Below are 22,252 nucleotides of genomic sequence, written 5' to 3' on the forward strand. Positions count from 1 at the left end.
TTTGAATGTGGCATGTTTGTTGGTGCCAGACAGGCTGGTCTGAGTATTTCAGAAACTGCTGATCTACTGGGGTTTTCATGAACAACCATCTCTAGAGTTTACAGAGGATGGTAGGAAAAAGAGAAAACATCCAGTGAGCGGCAGTTTTCTGGATGAACATGCCTTGTTGGTGCCAGAGGTCAGAGGAGAATGGTCAGACTGATTCAATATGATAAAAAGGCAACAGTAACTCAAGTAACCACTTGTTACAACCAAGGTATGCAGAAAACCTTCTCTGAACCAACACATCAACCCTTGAAGCAGATGGGTTACAGCAACAGAAGACCACACCAGGTGCCACTCTTGTCAGCTAAGAACAGGAAACTGAGGCTACAATTTGCACGGGCAAGGATATTTTCTTGGCACACTTTGGGCTCCTTAGCACCAACTGAGCATTGTTTAAACACCACAGCCTACCTGAGTATTGTTGCTGACCGTGTCCATCCCTTTGTGACTACAGTGTACCCATCTTCTGATGGCTACTTCCAGCAGGATAACGCACTATCACAAAGCTCAAATCATCTCAAACTGGTTTCTTGAACATGACAATGAGTTCACTGTACTCCAATGGCCTCCACAGTAACCAGATCTCAATCCAATAGAGCACCTTTGGGATGTAGTGGAACGGGAGATTTGCATCGTGGATGTGAAGCCAACAAATCCGCAGAAACCTTGTGATGCTATCATGTAAGGCAAAGGGGGACCAACCCGGTACTTGCAAGGTGTACCTATTAAAGTGACCAGTGAGTGTATTGGCAAGAAGGCCTATTGCTAATATAACACTCTGCAACTCACATCAAAAAATCTAGACTGATAAATAGCATTACAGGAAAGACAAAAAGAATGTATTTTTTATTTGGGGGTTAATGGTCCCTTTAAACAACCCACATGTAAAGTCACCAGCTACAGCATTATTGTGCTGCTTAATGGTTAATGCATCAATAATAATAATGATCCGATAATATAATAATAAAAATAAAACTGATGGGGGACATTCTGTACAATGAGAAACTTTGACCTTTAACACTTCTTAATATTTAATACTAATAATCTGTATTTTACCTGAAATATAATTTGAATTCAGGATTTTTACTTGTAATGAGGTGTTGTATTGCCACTTTTACTTAAATAAAAGATCTGAATACTTCCTCCACCATAAAGTGCAGTAAAGGAACTACAAACTGATTTCTATGTTAAAAGTCTAGCGTTTAGGATTAAGTGGCATTTGACAGTGAGGCTGCAAATTGCAGACAACCTAAACTTCTCCTGTTTGCCAAGCATGTAGGAGAACTACAGTGACTGACACAAAGATGTGAATAGCCCTATCTAGAACCAGTGTTTGATTTGTCTATTCTTGGCTACTGTAGAAACAACATGGCTCCGTGGAAGAGAACCTGTCCTCTATGTAGATATACACAGCTCAGTCTAATTTGACAAAAACAATTTTAGGTGACTATACACTTATGCAAACATAGTTATGAACACTACATTCCATTTCTGCTATTATATCCCCCTAAATCCTACACACTCGACCTTTAATTACACATAAAGGCTATTTAGATGTGTGATTTTCTTATCTGTACCTGTACTGTACTAGTATTATAGCATAAGACTCAGAGGACAAGGCAGGAAATGCAAAAGACCAAGCATAATTTGAGTGTATTTACAGTCACTGTTGAGTATAATTCCCTTTGTAAATACTACAGCTGTGATTTAAAATAATATCTTCACTAATGAGCACTACAGGCAGCTGGTAAATGAGGGTTGCTGGGACAGCATGGTGTTTTGATTACTATCATCTACCATCAAAGTTCGTGTGACACTTTGTCAGTGTGGAGGGGCGTGTCATGGGCGTGCCATTTCGGGGAGTGTCTGTGGTCAGCCAATCACGGGTCAGACGCGAGGTCGGTGGGCGAGATCGCTCCTCCCACACTATGCTGTCCCAGCTGCAGCACGCTTTTGTTCAAGCTCACAAGTCAGACAGTCGGTGCTTTACAGAGGTGTACTTTCACCTTACTCACCAAATGTGTTTATAAAACGCTGACAGCAGCAGTGTCGCTCTTGTCAAGCGCATTCAACTCGGTGTGTTTTTAACCTTCAGTGCCAGCTTTGGACACTAAATGTGTTTTTGTTTTACTTCGGTCGTGTAAAGTTGTTAAAAGAGGGACAGCAAGGTGTCCCGAGCGCAGGAGTCCTGGGAGAGAGGAAAATTTTCTTTGAACCGGTCCTCTGTTGTTGGTTTTGTTGGAGTATGACCGCTGTCATGGCCAATTTCTAGACATTTTCTGTGACAGAAAGGAGAGAGTAAGCTTATGCTACCCTTCATCCTCCTCGCTGGATATCTATGGAGACGGTGTCCTGTATGCTCTCACGCAGCTTTTGGAGTTACTTGCGGCCGAGACAGCACCGTGAATGTTGAATTCACCGACCTGGATAACAGAAGACGACACACTTAACCTCATTTGAATGCCTTTGCAAGGAGTTTGCTGGTTTCTGTGCTGCAGGCAGGGCTTTAGTTTGCTCGGACGGGACTATGGGGAGAAAGAGGAGGAAGAGTCTTTTGAATTGCGCAACAAGGAGGACTTGACTCCCAATGGACGGGTAAAAACTCTCCACCTGCGCTTGACTGCAACTCCTGTGCATGAATACTTTGCATACAAAGTTCACAGCGTAATTTTACACATTTTAAATGTCAAGTAGAGACTGTAGACACGCACATTATACTTTGAACATTTCATAAAACAGGCTCAACTCCAGGAGCATAATTTCAGTTTTTCACAGATATATTTACAGTTCTTGATATGATTACCTTTAAAAAGTAAATATGGACTGGAACTTCAAGGTGTGATAAGCAATGCAACCTGTGTACACAAGCTTGCCCTTATTTTAAGGTTGCACGCTACAGTATTCATATGTTAGCTGTTAACTTTGTTGTCTGTGGCAATTAAAATGTTCAATGCAAGCCTCTTATCACTGATGCAGGATAGAGAATCTACTGCTGGCTGCTGCTGTCCCATTTAACGTTTAGGTGCATGGTCTTGGAAGCTTGGGGAACATTGAGCAATCTTACACACACACACGCACACACTTAACACACACATACACTCTCTGATGCAAGCTGCAAAACCCAGTGTGTTGAAGTGATCCTGTGTGTTTGGCCTCCGTCCGCTCAATTGCAAATAAGACTGTGGCCTTGTCTTCTCTGTAATGTTAGTCATCTGATCAGGCACAGAGAGTTCAGCATTGTCCACCCACTTGTGAGGGGGCATTGTTGCCTCGAATTGAGGTAGGCTCTATCTGTATGACCCAATGTACAGCTCTTTATGTGCAGTCTCTTAGAAAAAAATCACCATTCAGTATCTATTGGAACTGTGGGCTTTTCCTCACATCAAATTCACTAATTTTAAGGTTCTTAGAAATCCTTTGCCTTTGACTCAAGCTTAATTTGCATCAAGTGTTATTCTACATCATAGATCTGAGCATTCAGTGTTGTTGAGACATGACCTACAATAATGCCATGGCCTTGTAGATCAAAGGTGTACCACCTGGAGCCACTACTTGCTTATCTACTTACTGGGCTTTGTCTGCTTGCAGCCAACCAGTGCAACACCTCTGCAATTTGCATGAAAACGTTGAGAACAGATAAGTTTTACACAGTTATTGCCTCAACAAAAGTCTACCAGCAACTGCCAGATAAGAGCAACATCTGTTGCTCAGGGGGATCCAGAGAGGTGTTGGTGTGTAGCACTCTTCTTCTTGGCAAACATCCCTGTCTTGGTCATAATGTACCATCTGCCCGGCCATCGGCGGTCAAAGTAACACAATTGTGCTCCATATTCACAATCAATACAAGATCATAGTAACATGTCCCACAGGAGACACCTGATGGCCTTTTAAAGTGAGATGCAGAGATCTCCTTTTCCTGTAACTTTCCCGGGTCCCTCATTAAAAAGTAACCTGTGCTCCATCTGCAGAATTGTGTTCCTCTGGGTGGCTTGGGTTTGACGTTGGTTTATTGGTTTGTTGATGTGTTGTTTGGAGAAGAACGTGGCTTCGTGAGACGGTGACTTTGATTGCGTTCTGGCCTATCTTTAGTCTCTCTAGAAGATAGGTCGCACAGGACACTGCTGCATTTTAACTGTGTATGGCAGTGCAAAACAGACACATTTTAAAATCATAATACTTCTCTGTCATTATCAGCTCTGTTCCCCACAGTGGAGTTACATCACTCTTTAGAGTCTTGTTTCTACTGATTTATTGGTCGTAAATATGCATACATATGAATTGACTTAAAAAGCCATAAGATAATAGTCTGCCTGTATTAATCTGAGTGTTGCATTTCCCTTTGACGAACATTCTGTCCTAATCTATCATGTGGTTAGGCCTGTTCAGTTTATCAGATTACTTCTTAATGGGAGGGATCTCTTTATTGGCTGATGTAATTGACAGTGTTTTACCAAATAACCATAGTAAACTGCTCTTTTGGACTAAACAAAACTTTTTTGTTTTTAGTCCACCCAGGTGTTGTGAAGGTATTGATTCCCTGACACTTGCAGGTAATTAGCCCACTTCCCCAAATCCTGTTTCCTCTTGATCTGTGTCACTGGTTTATGCTGGGTATTGTAACTCTGTGTCAGTAGTTCACACTGAACCAATAATTAAACCCACAGTTGAACCACTCTAAGCCAATATCATCAGCTGACCCCCCTCTTAAACAACGCTATTCGTTATGCACCCCACAGCCCCTCCCCTCAGAATATACAGATCTAACTGATACTGTTTGGGTTTCCGTGGTGTTAACGGGCAGAGGGTTGAAGATGGCCCACAGTGAATCCCAGGGAAAGCCCCTCAGGGTTGCGTTCCATCGTTTACCCAGAGAGCTCCATTTGGTCCAGAGCTTGACAAGCCACATTTTCAGTGAGCAGGTCAGACCTCCCTGGGTGTATGTGTGTCTCTTTTGGGCTTCATAACACTGAAATACCCCATTTAGTAGGCCTCTATCCAGCTCCTGCCAGGGATGACCACAGTAACCCACAGTTCTGGTGGAGTCTCCCTCGCTGAAGACATCCAAAACCTTCACCACGGTCTCCAGCTTTGTTTTCCAACACGCTGCCAGAGGATGCCACGATGTGTAGCATCCGCAGCACCAAAACCATGGGCGACACACTATTCTTTGCCAGGACTCTTTCTCACTGAGGTTGGAATCATGAGTCAGTGCTGACGTTTGTGTAGGCTTGGCCCTTAAGAGCACAGGGCCATGTCAGAGCCCTTTCCCTGCATATTTACAGTCCTCATTCAAAAGAAACTGCTCTCCAACAGCTGCCCAAACAGTCACACTGAGCTGAATGCCTCCAGTGTTGGGGCAGCAAGGCACTAATTTTAGGACAGGACATCCGTCATTCTCTCTTCTTTCCATGTTTCCACTCAGACTTTATTCAGTTATAATGCAACGTCAAGTCACGTTTACCAATAAACTAGCACCGCAGAGCGTTTAGGCCGGCACAGTTGTAAGTGTGGGCTGGAGCACCACAGCACATCCTGTTACTTGGAACAAATGGGCCTTGCTGAGAGCAGGTCCCATTAACCGTCACTGCTGCCCTCTGTCTTCAGAGGTGTCACGGTACGCTGGTTTATATTTGGTTTCCGTTGCGTCTCTGCCTCACCACCTCCAGGCCACACATCTGGTCTTCAGGCCGACACTGGCGGAGCCCAAGCATTTCCTCCTGGTTACTCAGCCTCCCAGGAGAGCTGAAGGGAGAGAGAGAATGAGAGAGAGGGGTGGGGGGTGGGGGTGGGGGTGGGGGCAAGAGCGGAAGTCAGCCACGGAACGAACACATCACGGCATCTTTCCCTCTTTCCCTCCATGCTCTGCTCTAGTCTGGAATGATTCATCCCCTGCCCGTCCAAAGGGAGAGCTTTTGCCAGGGCTCTGCATCGCACGCTATCCTTGTTCCTCATCCCACAGCCCATTAACTCTATTGGAAACCTATTTTTCTGTAAATTGTCATGTTTTGTGGCGAATTACTCAAAATATTTTTAACTTGATCTACCTGACCCATTAGTTTATTGATCCTCTGATTAGTTTTTATCATGGAATTACAGCTGTGCAGTCATTGATGTTATTAGTATTGATTTGGTTGTTTTAAGTCGTGGCTGTCTGTCTGAATTTTCTACTCCGGGTCTGTTGGCTTGGTTAAATCATTTATGGTGAACTGACAGGGAAAGGGAATTACTGTACACACTCTCTTCCATACACAGTTTGCTTTCTGACACTGTTCAGTTATTCTTGCCTGTCTGGTTTGACATTTACAGTACCTCACCCTGAGTTAAACATTAATCAAATCTCATTAGCCAAACCCTCATCTTTCCCCTCATTTGCCAGAGTCCATCTGTCTTATAAATATAACACAAATTCCATACTAGCCTATAAATTTGCAGTTCATGTTTTCTTTGTTATTTCTGAGCAGTCCAAAAAGAAGCAGTAGACTCTTTTTTGCAGGGTAAGGGCTATACTTAGGCTGGTTAGACCAGTAGTAAAGTGTGGTGTGTGAACTGTGAGGGGCCCAGAGCTGACCTGGATAGAGTTTCAGGTAGGCCAACACCCCCGAGCTGGGCTGGGGTAGCCACAAGAGCTGGCTCAAGGCTGTGGCTCACAGAGACAACAAGTCAGGCCACGGGGACACACAGTATTGCCCTGCACACCAGGGAATCAGTCCAAATTGCACACAGGCAAGCTCTGATGTCTGATGGGGTTTTCCAAGGTCACACTGGGAATCCAGGGGCCTGAGTGCTGTGAAAGGAAGCATCCTTTCCCATCTTCTGCTTACGAGGGGAGCCCTGGAATGAAAAGTCCATTGTTCCACCCATGAAATTTGATTTTACGTGTCTGCCAGTGGCTGCCCCATTTGTAGTCAGCAGAAGCACTAACTCCAGTTTCCACACAAAACTGATTTCCAAGAAAGAGGGATTTGATATGTGTAGCTGGCTTACAGTAGAAATACCTTCTCTAACATTTAGTTACTGATATGTGTAAAATTTGTAGTTGTGGTAATCAAATGATCAACATTAGTACACCACAATTTTAGTATACAAAGTGCTATTTTTATACAGTCCACCTCCAGAGCTTTCTTTGTCTTTCCCACTTGTTTTCATCAAGCCAACAGCCTTTTCCCACCAACTTATGACACTATAAACATGTGGATAGAAAAGATGAAGGCAACAGTTTCTGTTATGAGTGCAAACTCAAAGCATAGGGTTATTTTTAGGTTAACAACCTTTCCCAGAGAAATCACTGATTTGAATAAAATCATTTTGGGGTTTGCTGGTTGGGGGTGCACGCAGCTATTACACAAATGATCCCTCTGTTCCCCACCCCTATATTAAATGCGCCTGGTTTGCAGGACGTATTTCTCCCCACCAGCTCACCCCTTGCAAGTGAAAGCCAAGCATTACAGGAACAGAGCAGCTATGTGCTGAGACTGCCAAGAGCGGCTGCATGCTCTACTGTAACATGGCCACTGAAGGCAAACTATTGAGGGATCACTCCAACCTGTTGACTAGTTCTAGGGACAGACTACTGTTTGTGTTGCATGATCATCTATTTACCCTATTCTCTCTCTTCTGTTACAGAGTCCAGCTGAAGTGACTGTTTCTCAACCAACTCGCACAGCCAATGGAACAAATGGGTAAGGACAGACATAAACAGATTTTTTTTTTTTACCTGAATTTTAGGAAGTAATAGTTCCTTATTATACTTCCTCTGAGTGTTGGGGAGTTCTGTGTAAGGCACATGGGTAAGCACAGGCCAATCACTTGATTTTCACTTCATCTAAAAGCGTGTTTTCTCATGGGGCTCTCCTCATGTGCCTCGTCATGACACATGTGCCTGACCTCAAATCCACACACATGCTCACATGTGTACACGAACAAGCAGCACAGACTTGTGTATTGACAGATGATCCAACAATTTCAAGCTGCAGGGGTTTGCTTGTGGATCATGCTACTGTCAGCTTTCACTCATCAACCCCTTGACTGTTTGAGTTTTGCCATTCAAAGACTGTTTGGGGCCACATTGGCCAATAATACCTCAATTCTCAACCTAGATGATTATGTCTAATCACAGGTTAACTCTATCCAGCTTCCAGATTGACAAATCCAATCACTTTGCTAGTTTTACACTCAAACCTCCAGTCACAAGGAACCACTATGCGTCTCACGAATAATGAAATTCAAACAGTCATGTGGTTGACAAGTGAATGCTAATGCCAGTGAAAAGGAGTGATTCATGGAGGGTTGGATCCAGACTATTAGTGCAGGGCTGTGATCTCAGACAGTGATGTAGCCAGGCTCTGCTCCACTGTGTCTCTGGCATCGTGCCCTTATCAGCACTCCCACCCCCACCCCCTTCATCCACAATCTCTACTGTACATCTGCCGACTCACAGGCAATGAGTCACAGAGCTCGGCTTGTAGGACTATCATACACCACAAATGGATAGAGAGAGGGTCTGCAACAATTTTCAACAAGGCAAGAGCTACATCAGGAAATAGGTAGAGGAGCTGAAGTTGTGACATTTTGCAGTCATATAGGACGTGCTGTTTCTTAAGGCTTGAGGGAAAGAAGGAAGGGAAGAAGTTAGGAGAGAGGCAGGCTAACTGGACTAAGTGACTCAGACCTACCTCAGCAGCACTCCCAGAAAAGGTGTGGCTCGGATGTGTGTGTGCCTGCGTGTGTGTGACACTTCTACATTATAGTGGAGGTGGCCCCAGGCCACATGGCATAATTAACTACTGGTTTTGAAGGGAGTGTGTTAAAAGCCTGGCTGTAATCATTACACTGAGTGCAAAGATTAGAGAGTGTAGTGCTTGGTCATTACCTGGCCAGTGAATGGACACGCCCAAAAGTTCAGCTGTATGGAGGAAAAGCCAAGCCAGGCTCTGATAAGTCTGGGCATTGTGATGTAGCAAATGGTGCCATATCCTTTTATCTTCAGTTTCATGTAACAGGCAGGGCAGTGCTGGTTTTCTTTGTACTTTTATCGAGCTATTGAATTGAGCCTTCCAGAAGGAGACATTACTCTCAACTATTAGTTTGAATAACAGCCCCAGATGTGATGGTGATGAATTGGAGAGATTTATGTTTGTCCTACTAGACTGAGGTTAATATGGTAATGCTCAGTTAATTCGTCATGCTGCTGGCCTGATGTGGTTAGGGAGGGAAATAGACTGGCCTCTGTTAAAACACATCTGAGTGGGGGCCAAATCAGGGGTCTGGTTATAATGTTTGGTTATAATTAAGTACTAACAATATACAGTATGCTAACATCATATGTGAGTATACACTCATAGTCACGCGCAATTTTGAAAATACCATAACTTGTGTGTTATGTGTTTTGAGCCTTCCAAGAGGATTTATATAACACAAACACAGCTGCAGGGCACATGCACAATCAGCTCTATTCATTATCAGTATTTTTCTCATATAAAAGAACAACACATATAGACACAGTGTGATCAAAACATCATTTAAAAGAATTTAATTTGAAACAAAACAAGCTAGTGTACATTTTCAGTAACACAGTGAAAAATTTTGGATTATTTTGTACATATAATTTTTTAAAATGTGTGCATGTATTGAGAATTCTTTTTTTTTATAAGACTTTTATAAATGTGATATCTAACACTGGTCTGCACTGGTTTAACTGGACATTACTTTGATAAGTAAGACTTATATCAAACACACCACAATACAGTGGATTATTATGTTTTAACCCCCATGATGAGTGAAATACGTGAGTGCAGTTTTTCACAGCTCTCTATTCATATGTGGAATATCCAAGGTAATACAGTCTTGAGAACAAGTATGGTATCCCATATTTGTAGCTCTTAAAAGTGATGATGAATGAAATGGTTGCTTATTAAGGATAGCTTTGTGACTCAGTACTTCCCTTTGAGTGATGGCCACTCTACCCTCTCATAGAGGATACAATGATGATTTCTAAAATTGTCGCCTGTAATAAATCTAAAAAACCTGTGATAGACAGAATCGAGAACTTTGAGTGTATGAGCACCGACATGCATGTGATGCTGCACTCGTGTCCCTGGGATGGTCCCATACTTTGAGTTGGAAAGACGTTCTTTTGACTGGTGTGTTCATGAGCTTTAAGACATAATGTGGAAACAACATTGATGCTATAAAGAAAATGTGTGTTTTATTGCTCAGAGCACTTAAATGAGACGTGTTACTGCACCAGTACGTCCCTTAAAAATGCTTTGCCTGAACAACTTTTACTACTTTACTACTACAACTTTTACTTTTACTACTACTACAACTTTTTACTTACTAATCTAGGTCACTCTTCATTGACAGCAATTAACGGTTACAACCTAATACCATATTTCAGATTACACAAGCAAAAAATGTACATGCAATTATAAGAACTTAATTACCATAAACTGAACATGAATTTCCATATGACATGTTTCTGCATATTTGACATCAGCTTGACCACTCATGTACCAAAAGTTTTTAGACTTTCTGAGTTGATTTAAGGGGGCGTTCATGTTAAGTTTCCCAGTTTTTAATTCATTTTTTAGATTATTCCGACACCATATGAATGTTAATTACATCTGCACATTCAAGCACTGATAAATTGACTGATGTGTAGCTGCAGAGACTGATCTGGAAAGGCTGGGAACACATTTTTCAAATAATAATATTAGTTTGGCCTACTTCAGGAGTCCTGTAATAGACTTGTTGTGTGTTTGCACTGACCTCTCACAAGTGGCTTACTGAGGGTGTGGGTGATGGACATATCTCTGCAGGCAGACAGCACGGGATCTCCCCTGTCTGTCTCTCAGTCAGCACAATGTGCCAAGCAGCTTGCCCCCTCCTGGTGTGCTCACACTCAAATCTGTCTTACATCATCACTTTTTTTTATCCCCACTTTCCTGACTCTTAAATTGCTTCTCATAGCCAGGACAGAGCAGAGTACAAACTGTACCAGAAGCAAAGTGGACTCCATCTCCCTTTCTCACCTTTTGTTTCATCTGCTTTCTCATTAGCACACCTTATGCTTTGACAGTCATTTTTTCAGTGGGGCAATGGCAGAAGGAGCCCGAAGTTTAGCATTGTATTTCATGTGTATCAATTTAAGTGTGTGTCAGACAGAGTGTGTGTTTGTGTGCATGAAACGTGGGTGTTTGTGAAAAAGTTGAGAAGTGGGCCCCCTGGTAATTGCCTGTCTGAGTGTCTGTCGGCCTGTCTTCAACCATCCATCACACACTGGCTCCGTTTAATTCATGTTGCTAAGTCTCACCATCAGAGTAATTGAGAACTCACTTTAGTCTTAATCATAAAATTTCTTGCTAATCAACACTCTCTCCTTCAGTCACAAACTCAGACTTCCTGTCACACACACGCCCCCCTCCTCCTCCTCTCTCAAAACATGACTTTTTTCCTCTCCCCTCTGCCGAGTCCAGAGTTTCTTGGCAGTGGTCTTGAGTAAACAGCGTATTTTTAGCTGGGAGGTCATATAGGCCCAGTCTTAATCACCACATTCCCATTTTCCCACCAGCCCAGCTTCAGCCAGAGGCCCATGCAGCCAGTCCAAGCAATGTGGGGGAGGGGGGGATAGAGACTTGAGAGGGAGGAATGGATTTCTACAAAGAGGAACTGATTATTTAATGCTACAGTATGACCCACTGTATTTTTATGAAGGTCGTCTCAGATAGTTTTATTTATCCTCTGTTCTTGTCTAATAAACTGTATAGTGTGATGTATGGCTGACTGTATTTGTATACAGTCATATGGGCCTAAACATCAACAAAAAGGCAGTTACTTTGAGGTCATTTGTTTAAATGCCTTTTTGGACCCATCCAGGCGTTTTGTCCATCACATAAATCTCTAAGTATCTCTGCAACACATCCGCACAAGGGTCATTTTTGCAACTGTGGATGTTCTTGTGGTCACAAGGACCCGCTTTGTATGCTTGAACATGTCTCCCCTGCATACACTGCGGTCATATGAGCCCGAGAGCAAGGACACCCCTTTTCTAACTTTAATTAGCGTCTCGGCGTTTTGATTAGACCCTGGGATGAAATCAATTACTCATCGCTCCAGCAGCCACCACCAGACAGACTCTCACAAACTCATTGTGCTGCTTGTACTTGGTGGATTTAAGTGTGTCACCATCACTGTCACCATGAAAGGGCTGCAAACAATATGCTCATCAATGTGATGACTGTATTTCAGCATGTACAGCAGGAAGAGTCCATATGCTGTTGATTTGAGTCAGTCTGTCGCTTTGATAATAATGTATTCACACAATGTCAGTAAAATGGGAGGAACAGCAAAATCTCCATTTATTCAGACTTGGCTGTGTTCACATATTGTTACCCCACTGTTAGCCTTAGCTGCTTTTGCAGTGTTGTGCATTCATTAACAAGTGAAACCAGAAACAAATAAACTGTGTATAGCTCCTTTTAAATTTGCTGAATCTAGAGCTGCAACAATTAAGCTATTGGAAGAAAATAAGCTGCAACTATTCTGGTAAACAAATAATCATTTAAGACATTTTTTGAGCAAAAATGCCAAACATAGGCCGATTGTCTCTTTAATAATGTGAGGAATTGATGCTTTAAACTGAATATTCTTAGGTGCTGGTCATCGGTCTGACAAAATAAGACATTTGATGACGTCAGCTTAGACGCTGCAAAATCAGAATTGCCATTTTTCACTATTTTATAGACCAAACTAGTAATTGATTAATTAAAAAATAATCAGCCAATTAGAATGAAAATTTTGCTTTTCCTCATCATCATGAAGTAAATGTTGATGCAGTGTAATGGCTATTAAAAAATGACTTTATCAGTGTTTTGATTGGTTCCCTATAAGCCTCGCTTTCACTATGCAAAGCTGTCTGCCACCGACTACAATCTCTTGGGAAATTGAAGGTTTGATTCGCTGCACAAAAAAAGTGCATCAACTATTGTGCTACTAAAATAGCAAGAGGATAGCACTATTGTTCTCACCTGTAGTTATCTGTAGCTATCCCCAGATACCAAAGAGTATCAATGTTAGTTCTTTGTCATTATTATCCCCTGTAGGGGAAATGGTGGATGGAGGAACAACCGAAGAAACTATGGAAAACAAAATACAGTGTGTCCTGTTGTTGGTAGTTGCTAGTGTAATGGAAAGCAAACTGGTTGTCTATACGCATGCCGTCAAAGTGAAAGTAAAAGAAAGCCAACCTCAGATTGACTCGTTTGGCGTTTTGCCTTGCAATATTTGCATATATCAGCACTGTGTCTTTTGGATGCCCACTGCTTATGTTCTAGCACCTGGTCGCTACTGTTTTATAAAGCCCTGACCTCACCTGAGTGCTGTGGGGGTACACGCCCATAAACGTCCAGAGCACAGACATAAGAAAACACAGGCAAATGGCAGAGTCTCTGCAGAAAAATACACCACCACATACAGTGCGTCATAAGTAGTGATTGAGAGGGATTACTTCTGTATGAGTGTGTAAATTGTTTTTTAGGAAAATTCTTAATTGTATATCTTGAGTCGTTGATAAAGATGATCACTCCTAATATGTCTGACACAGAATGGCAACTTGAGGGCTGATGAAAATCTAGTTAAAATGATCTGACGTGAACGTGGCATAAGCAGGCAGAAGAAGTGCTTTCTGAATTATTTTTGATCATTGGAAGTTGTACTTTCAACAATAACTGCATAACGCCAGTGACAAGACACAACAGGGTCAAGGATGGTGGCATGATGGACAAGATTTACATGTAGTGAGTTTACTCTAAATGCTAAAAGTTCAACACGCTTGAGTGTACTGCCATTGAAATACACTGGTTTCATGCTAATAAAAGCTTATCACCCAACCTCATGGCCACACAGGTGCTTTCACCCATTATGGCTCCTCTCAGGACTGTGTGGGCATGTACAGACTATACATGACTGACATCTCCCTGACCCTCCTTTTAGTTTTGATGCACTTAGTAAGGGCGGAACAATGTACCCCTTTATCACTCTTTCATATACAAGGAATTTGGCAACTTGATGTAACTGTTTCTCAGTACTGTAAATTCCCACCCATTTAAACCTGAACAGAGGTTAGCTATATATAACTGAAGGTACCTGAATGGATGTTCAGGATCTTTAATTATGCAGGAGTGTGTTTATAGTGTCATTAGTGATTTGGAAATAAAACATATAATGATATTTAATCATGTATCATTATACTGCCAGTTACTTTGGCAGATCAATATGACGTAATAATTTGTAGGATAAAGAGAAGGGGGCAATATAAGTTGGATTTATTATTGGGATGCGTGGCAGTATTGTCTGTGGAAAATTGGGAAAGTAGGTCACACACAAACTAGTGGTGACAATTAGTATTGGATAAATGAGTATTGAACTGCTCATCTCCTCAGCCACATATCAATCACACAGAATCGGAGTGCCTCATTGGCTTTACACCATATAGTCTCTCATTTCTGTTCAGAGCTAGATGACATTTACACTCACAACTGCACAGGATGTAAATATGTGCTTTAGATTATAGAATCAGATCTATGTGGTTGTATGACATAGGGAAATGTCTCCTGTCCTCTCTCAACATCAATTCTGACTCTCATTTTCACGACTCCTACTTTGCTAGCAGTATATTTGCTAGGTTGAGCTGGTAAGTCTGGCTTGAGCGATGTTTTACTCTTCACTTTCACAAACAGATAACTGTGAAGATGTTTTATTTGTTTCCTTAGCTACACTTGAAGCAAAATACTTTTCTGTTTCTAAAAGAAAAGACTATGCCACAGTGTGCTGATCTCAAACCTGACCCCAAAACACAGAGCAGAAGAGATACCTTGATTTTTGAGAGAGAGAGAGAGAGAGAGAGAGAGAGAGAGAGAGAGAGAGAGAGAGAGAGAGAGAGAGAGAGCTGCGTGTAGATGTGCACTCTATTCTTCGTGCTGTCTAATCCCCATGTCAAATTGTTTCCTGCTCTCCACAGGAAGTTGCCCACTAAAGGCCCCACCGTCACGGCCCCTGCTGGGGTTTCTGGGAATGTGGGGGTGGTAGCAAGGGTTTTAGGGCTGCTGGACAGCTGTGGAGATCCAAAGTCCCCTCATCAACATTGGGCTGGATTTTTGGACACAATGGTCAAACTAACTCCACTAGAGCAGCATTTAAATTGAAGGTCAAGCTGGTTTGTGCTGCTAAAGGTCAAAACTTGGGTTTGGACCTGTACTCCCCTCCCCTTTCACTCCCTCCTCCTCATCTACATGACCTAAAATAAATACTGAAGTTGACTTATGAAGTATTTCAGGTAAAAGATGGGGGCAGTTCAGTTAGGGGAAGAAAAACAGATTTCTGTCTGTGGTAGCGATATGGCAAAATGCCAACATTTCTTAGAAAACAGCACATATGAGAGCGAACTTTTATTTTGAACTCCAAGAGTATTTCTCCAAAATGTAGCACAAGGATCCTTCAATCAACTGCAATATTATGACTCATTTCTTTAATCTTTACAAGACTGTGCAAATCCTGCAGCAGGTTACACCAGTTGTTTACAAGTTTAGAACCTCTGCAATGGCATAGTTGAGTTATTAGTGGATACTTAATTGAGATCTAAAAGCTCAGTCTAAGTATTGTTTTTCATTGCTCTTGACATTTTGGATGCAAGCCCATCACAGACAATAGCAATAATCCAAGAAACATAAACACCTGCACAGCAGGCAATATTTTCCAGTCGAGGCATAGTTTTTCTATAGATCTAATCCCTCTCTCGTTTAGGCAACATTTAGGCTATCTCTGCCTGTCTGCATGCATGTCTCCGTTATGCAGCAAGGGTTATTAACAACCTCAAATAAGAGACGTCGTCACATTTCTGTGTTTATTTTAATGCCTATAAGTGGGGTCTGTGGATGCAGGGACTGTCAGAGGTCCCTGAGGGCTGCTGCTGTAGCAGGCGAGCCGGCTTAGTTAGACAGCATGACTGCGGATAATGTGACAGGATCCTGACTCTCTCCTTCTCACTTCTGCTCTTTGGTGATGCCTTGAACCAGTTCACATTCACATAGAGAAAAACTGGCCAGCAATATAGAGTTTCACTGTGTCTGAAGATAAGCTTAATTTAGAGAGTGATGCCAATCCATCAGGATCTACTCTAAGTACAAATACATTTCATAAACTGTATGCATTTAAAAGGATACTTGCTGATTTTCAACCTGCTTTTTGTCAAAACAATGTGGGTAGTATGTGTAAATTAATTATGGTCATCGTACCAGCTCCCAAATCTCCCTGCTCATCTCCCAGCTCAAATTCAGATTTTTGCTGGCTCAAAACTTAAGCATTTCTGTATGTTGAATTGATCTGATCAAACAGTAAAACTAAGCAGCACTGATCAAACATGAACCAAGATTCTGTTACTGTATTGCCTATGTCTGCCTATAATGTCCTCAGAAACATATTTTAGTACACTGTTTGGCTGTAGTATGAGAATTTGTGAGCAGACAGTGGTTGCCTTACTGTATTGTAAAAACAGGCAGAAATTCTGAGATTGAACAGTAAAACTAAACAGTGCTGATCAAATATGAACCAAGATTCTGTCACTGCATTGTCTATTTCTTGCCTAAACTGTTTTCAGAAACATACTTTAGCTTACTCTTCAATTGTAATTTGTGATTATTTGTTATCAGCCAACTGCCATATTAATTCCAGTGTCTAAACAGACAAGCTTTCATTACATTACCCATCAGTGGGTTTATTGGTCCGGTGTGGCGCATTGCATTCTGTCATTCATTTTTTTTCTTTTTTCTCTGGTCATGTACCACCAGTGTCTTTGCATTGGTAATTTTTGCATCTTTCTTGCACATATCCAGTCCACTTTTATGAAAAGACCATCTTTCATGCCATGAAATACTTCTTTATGCATATTAGGCAGCACTATTTGAGAGTAATGTCACAGAGGTCAACATGATAAACCATGGTATAGACAGGATCAGGTCAGTGCACACAAAAAGACAGGAAACAGTTTCTGCAGTCATGTAAGCCGAGCCAAATCAGATAAGGCTATATATGGACTCATTGATTATTGCTGCCTTCCGTGAGGAGGAACCATCCGGAATTATCAGATCAATAAGGACATAAATCAGCTGACGAAGGAGTTGGTAACAGGAGGCCAAATATCCCTGGAAGGGAGTGCCTGATTCATTTCCTGAGCAATGGTCCCAGCAGGAAGAGGGCAGGATGGAAGGAGGGGTTTGTCACTTGCACCACACATGCTAGTTAGACCCAAGAAATAGAGAAAATAAACCAGTGATGTGATAAATAAATGAGGAGAGATAAAACCTCTAAACAATCTAAAAGACTGGAAATGAGCCTTGGCCTGAGATAACACGGTCTGAATTTGTCCACAACATTGCCTGACCAGATGTTGAAGCATCATTGTATGTGGAGGTACCTGCAAATGTTATGGTGGGGCATTAAAGAGAGAAAGAAAGAACATTGGTTCAGCAGATTTACAGATGTTTTTTAGATGTTTCTGTTTTTTAATTATCCAGTGCTGTGACCTCTTGAACCTTCTGCCTTCCTCTGACCGGCATGAGCTGGCTGGCTGGGAGTCAGGCCGGCGTCGCTCTGTCACGTTTATTTTCAGTCGCTCACTCGGCATGGCGGCTAAAGTGATAAAAGAGAGACGAGCTGTCCACAGTGGCGTGGTATTTATCAGTGTGTGTTTGTGTGCTTGTGTGCTTGTGTGCTGCTAGGGAGGGAAACTGGGAGAATGCTGGAGGACAGATATTCGTGGCACTTCTTCCAGTCCCCCTGTGTGTGACCCCCACCTAAGAGTATCAGAGAGGCTTGTAGTTGGCACAGTGTCACATGGAGGGGGTTCACAGCCAACTGCGTGTCTCTGGGCCAATTAGCTATCCAATGGGAGGGAGTAGTCAGGGGAAGACTTGAGTTGAGAGGGAAGCAGAGTTATTTACATTCTCTCTCTGCTGCTCCACACAGGCACACTGTCTCAGAGGTGTCTGAAGAGATGAAGAGCCTGATCATCGAAAAGAATAAGATGGGCCTGGAGGAAGAGCCTGAACTGCTGGTCAAAGGTGAGTCTGACTCGCACAACAAAGACGGCACATTACGCCAATGTTACACCTGCTGTTGTGTTCAGTTGCGGTGTGCATTGCCTTACAGCAGAAATGAAAGGTCTATGAATCAATTGGCCAACAAACAGAAAATTCTGATTAGCAATTATTTGTTTAAGCAAAAATGCTAAACATTCACTGTTTTGCTGTTTTCATTTGTTCTGTATTAAAGGTATACTATGCATTTTCCAAAAAAAAATAAAAAAAACAATGTATAGACTCATACAGAAGTAATCCCTCTCAGTCATCATTTATGACCCACTAGAAGTGTGTGGTAGTGTATTTTCTGCAGAGACTCTGCCCTCTGCCTGTGTTTCCTTATTTTCTGTGTTTGGGACATTATGGGTGTGTACTGCCACAGCACTCAGGTGAGGTCGGGGCTTTATAAAACGGTAGCTATCAGGTGGTAGCTACCAGACCGTAAGCAGCATGCATCCAAGAGACACAGTGCCAGAAAACCACAAATAAAGTGAGGCGAAATGCCAAACGAGAGTGAATCCGGGGTTAGCCCTTATGGCTTTTACTTTCACTTTTGCTGGTGAGCATGTTTAACGAGCATGTAAATTGAATGTCTTTGCCTTATGGAAAGACGTTGGATGGACAAAACTTCCAATCTGAGGACATCATCCAGGGCTTTTGAAATTGTGATGGCCATTTTTTACTTTTTTTTTTTTTTTTTTTACTTTTACACACTTAGCATTGATACTACTACTTTGTCTTTCAATTAATAAACAGGGTCTGTACAGGGCTAGGTTAGTGCTGTTCTTCCCATTAATCATAATACATATTTCATTACCCTAATTCTCTCCTACTAAGTACTGTCACAGCTCCATTCTGTGTTGTCGCCCTGTAGTCAACCCCTCTCTGACCACATGTGGCACAGCTGCTCCCCCTCTGTGTCTTCATGTAAGGATAGCTACTGGCATCATGAGCGCCATCTTGGGTGTCTGATGTTTTTGAGGAATGATCTCATAGGATATTTCTGTATGATTTTTTTTCCTTTTTTCTCCTCTTGGCCCGCTACTGAAAGGGAGCTGTAATATGCCAGCACTTGGATAAGTTACGTCCAGTTTGGAATGGCGGCAGTCAGATTGCCTAATTCTGACAGCAGTTACTATGCACTCTCGGCTAGTGTCCCCTCCCTTACTGCTGTCCCCTCTCTGTCCATGTCAGGCTGTTTAAGGAGAAGAGTTTCCCTCCAAAACACAGGGCAGCTACTTTCCTTGGGCAATTGATTACACTGTCACTTGGGATTTTAGCTTTTGCACCACCACCACCCCCATCCTTCAACCAACCAACCAACCACACTCTTGGAGCCACCCCAACACCTCAGGGCACCAAATAATCCCTCTCATTTATCTGTGTGTGTTGCACAAGGATATGTTTTCAACAGTTCCCCCATTAGGGCCTTGTTCGGTATGCTTTTTTCTTTTCAGCTGGATGTCCTGAGGCTACATGGGGTTAATATGGCCCCAGTATCTAAAATAGGCCACAAACATTACAGATATAGACTGATGGTGGGAGGATGGATTGTAAAAGCCATGGAGTGGTGACAGAAAGAGATGTTAAGATGGTGGTTTATTGGCATACCTTTGCTGATTTATAGTTAAAGTGAACTGCTACTCTGTTTGATCCCAAAGAGAGAACAAAGTTTAGTGCTGAGCATCTTGTACATAATGTTCAGGTCTGATTTATTATTCATAATAGAGGTGGGGCCAAGTCATTGTTTTGCAAGACACAAGTAAGTCCCAAGTCTTTGTACTCAAGTCCCACATCAAGTCCCAAGTCAAGACTAATACTTCCTGAGTCCTGAATCCCATGTCCTATGCCATAAGTGCAACTAAACATAATGAGAAAAACGTGATGCTGACATGCACCTTCGGGTAGCACTATTAACTAGGGATGCACCGAAATGAAAATTTGTGGCCGAAGCCGAATATTATTACGCTTGGCTGAATACCGAGTACCGAATACCGAATATCATTGTTTAGTTTTTCATTCATTTTTGGAGATGAACCCCCTCCAGATTTGTGTTGTCACGGTACCAAAATTGGGACCCACTGTGCGATACCAATGAAAATATCATGGTTCCGAGTAGTATCACAATACCACTGCGAAAATGAGGCAAATGTGCCTTTTGTCATTTATAAAAAGATAAATCACTTTTCCATAATACATCAATGATATTTTAATGGAATAAATTACTTACTGACTTATTCATACTTCAAAAACAGCATCAATCAGTGATTAACATAGGGGGGGATCAAAATAAAATAAATAAATAAAATAAGAATCAACCAGCCACCCTCCTCCCCTGACAAGTCCCTTCATAAGTAACGAACAGTCCCTAAAGTGCGGTGAGGATTGTGGACGGTTACCTGCCACGAAGAGTAATGTGGACGGCTCGTTTCTCCTCTGACACGTCATATACCTGTGTTCGGCCGGCTCGGCTGTTCAGGTGCTTCTGGTCAGTCATGACGCCAAGAAGAGGATATTATTGGAACCGACTTGTCTGTCGCCGGTAAGCCGATGGCCACCGTATTTGACAGGAATACTGTGTCTGACCCCCGTTCAACCCACAATCGGTGGGATTCGCCTTTTGTTTCTGCTGCTGGTTGAAATCTGTAGGCTGCTCGCACAGCGTGCTGAATGATTTAAACCTATTTTGCTCGCTCAAAACTATGTTTAGTCGCAAATGCGAGTGCCGTGACGAACGGAGTAAAATATCGCCACAGTGCCGACATATTATTCTGGCCGTCACCGCACGCTGTTTGATTGCGTTATCAAAACACGCCGCTATTATTCGGCCTTGCTTTTAACTTATTCCACTGAATATCGAATGTGGTTTTTTTTTTGCAATATTCGGCCGAATATATTCGGTTACCGAATATTCAGTGCATCCCTACTATTAACCAGTGCCACAACAGAATGAATTTTGTTTGTGTCTGTCCTGTGTTGTTGTCTTGAACTCATCTCATATTGTCAATAACATTTCTTCCCATATCGGTTTGGCTTTAAGTCAAAAGGCTCAAGTTGAGTTTCAAGTCAAAAGTAACAAGTCATTGGTGTCAAAGTCTTAAGTCAAAATTCAAGTTGTTTTTTTATTTTGTCAAGCCAAGTCCAAAGTAATCAAATTTGTGACTTAAGTGTGACTTGAGTCAATGTCGTATGGCTCGAGCCCACACCTCTGTTTTATTAAATTTAAAAGGCAAATCTGTCTCCCTTTAAAGTGCTTTTTCATCTCGCAAGTCCATTTACATTGTTAAAATTTCAAAATATGAATTCATGAAAAGCTTTCAGACACCATTAGCTGATCTATAATCTTTTGTCATCACCAGTTTTAATAAGAATAGTGTAGACTTCAAAGAAATAGCCATATTGCCATAATGCCTGTCTGACTTTGGACTGTTTTTGTACAATATGCCTGCGGATTTGTTCTTGAAACAAGTTTTAGAACTGAACTTTGATGTGAGGTTTCATTTTATTTGCAATGCTTACATTTCATTATAATGTCATTAGAACTTCACAGAAAAAACATTCAGTACTCAGAGACTGACAGGAGGCTTGCAGTAAAGAGATGGAAATGCACAGAGAGAGATTGTTTGCACAGTCTTTGTTTGAGGGGGCAGGACATTGGGGGTCAGGGGTCACAAATGAAACAAATTAAGGGCGAGCCGTGGCCCCCAGGGGAGACATTAGCAGGCCACAGAGATGGGATCCAGATGGGAGACCATGGGAGGGATATACAGGAGACTGTGTTGCTCTTTTCTCTGTCTGTCTCTCTCTTTTTTTGTCTTTCCTTATCGCTCTGTTTAAAGTCCCCAAAAAGAGCAGCATCTGTGGGATATCCCATGTCTGTGACAGAGGCGTCAAGGTAGCAGGCATGCCCTTCTCTCCATGCCTCTCACCCAGTCAGCTTGTCTGCCTCCCCATTGCACATCCAGTCTGTCAGCTAGCTCAGCCTGACTTACCTCATGGTTTTTATTTATCCGTTTCACGTTGGGTTTTGATGCTGCGCCCCTCTGATGTGGTGTTAAGTACCTCCAGGGTTTCTG

At 42.2% G+C, this 22,252-nt stretch overlaps 1 protein-coding gene across 1 annotated transcript in view; it reads left to right on the forward strand.

Moving 5' to 3' along the window:
- The first annotated feature begins 2,014 nt into the window (after positions 1-2,014).
- The window catches only part of plekhh3 (pleckstrin homology, MyTH4 and FERM domain containing H3), a 41,224-nt gene continuing 20,986 nt past the window's right edge, over positions 2,015-22,252 (forward strand). Inside the window, exons 1-3 of the mRNA XM_049562393.1 lie at positions 2,015-2,640; positions 7,669-7,724; positions 18,064-18,158. Coding sequence (XP_049418350.1) covers positions 2,506-2,640; positions 7,669-7,724; positions 18,064-18,158 — 286 coding nt within the window. The 5' untranslated portion in view covers positions 2,015-2,505. The remainder of the gene's footprint in view (positions 2,641-7,668; positions 7,725-18,063; positions 18,159-22,252) is intronic.

Source organism: Epinephelus fuscoguttatus, linkage group LG19 (assembly GCF_011397635.1).
Source record: "Epinephelus fuscoguttatus linkage group LG19, E.fuscoguttatus.final_Chr_v1".
Lineage (NCBI taxonomy): Eukaryota > Metazoa > Chordata > Actinopteri > Perciformes > Serranidae > Epinephelus > Epinephelus fuscoguttatus.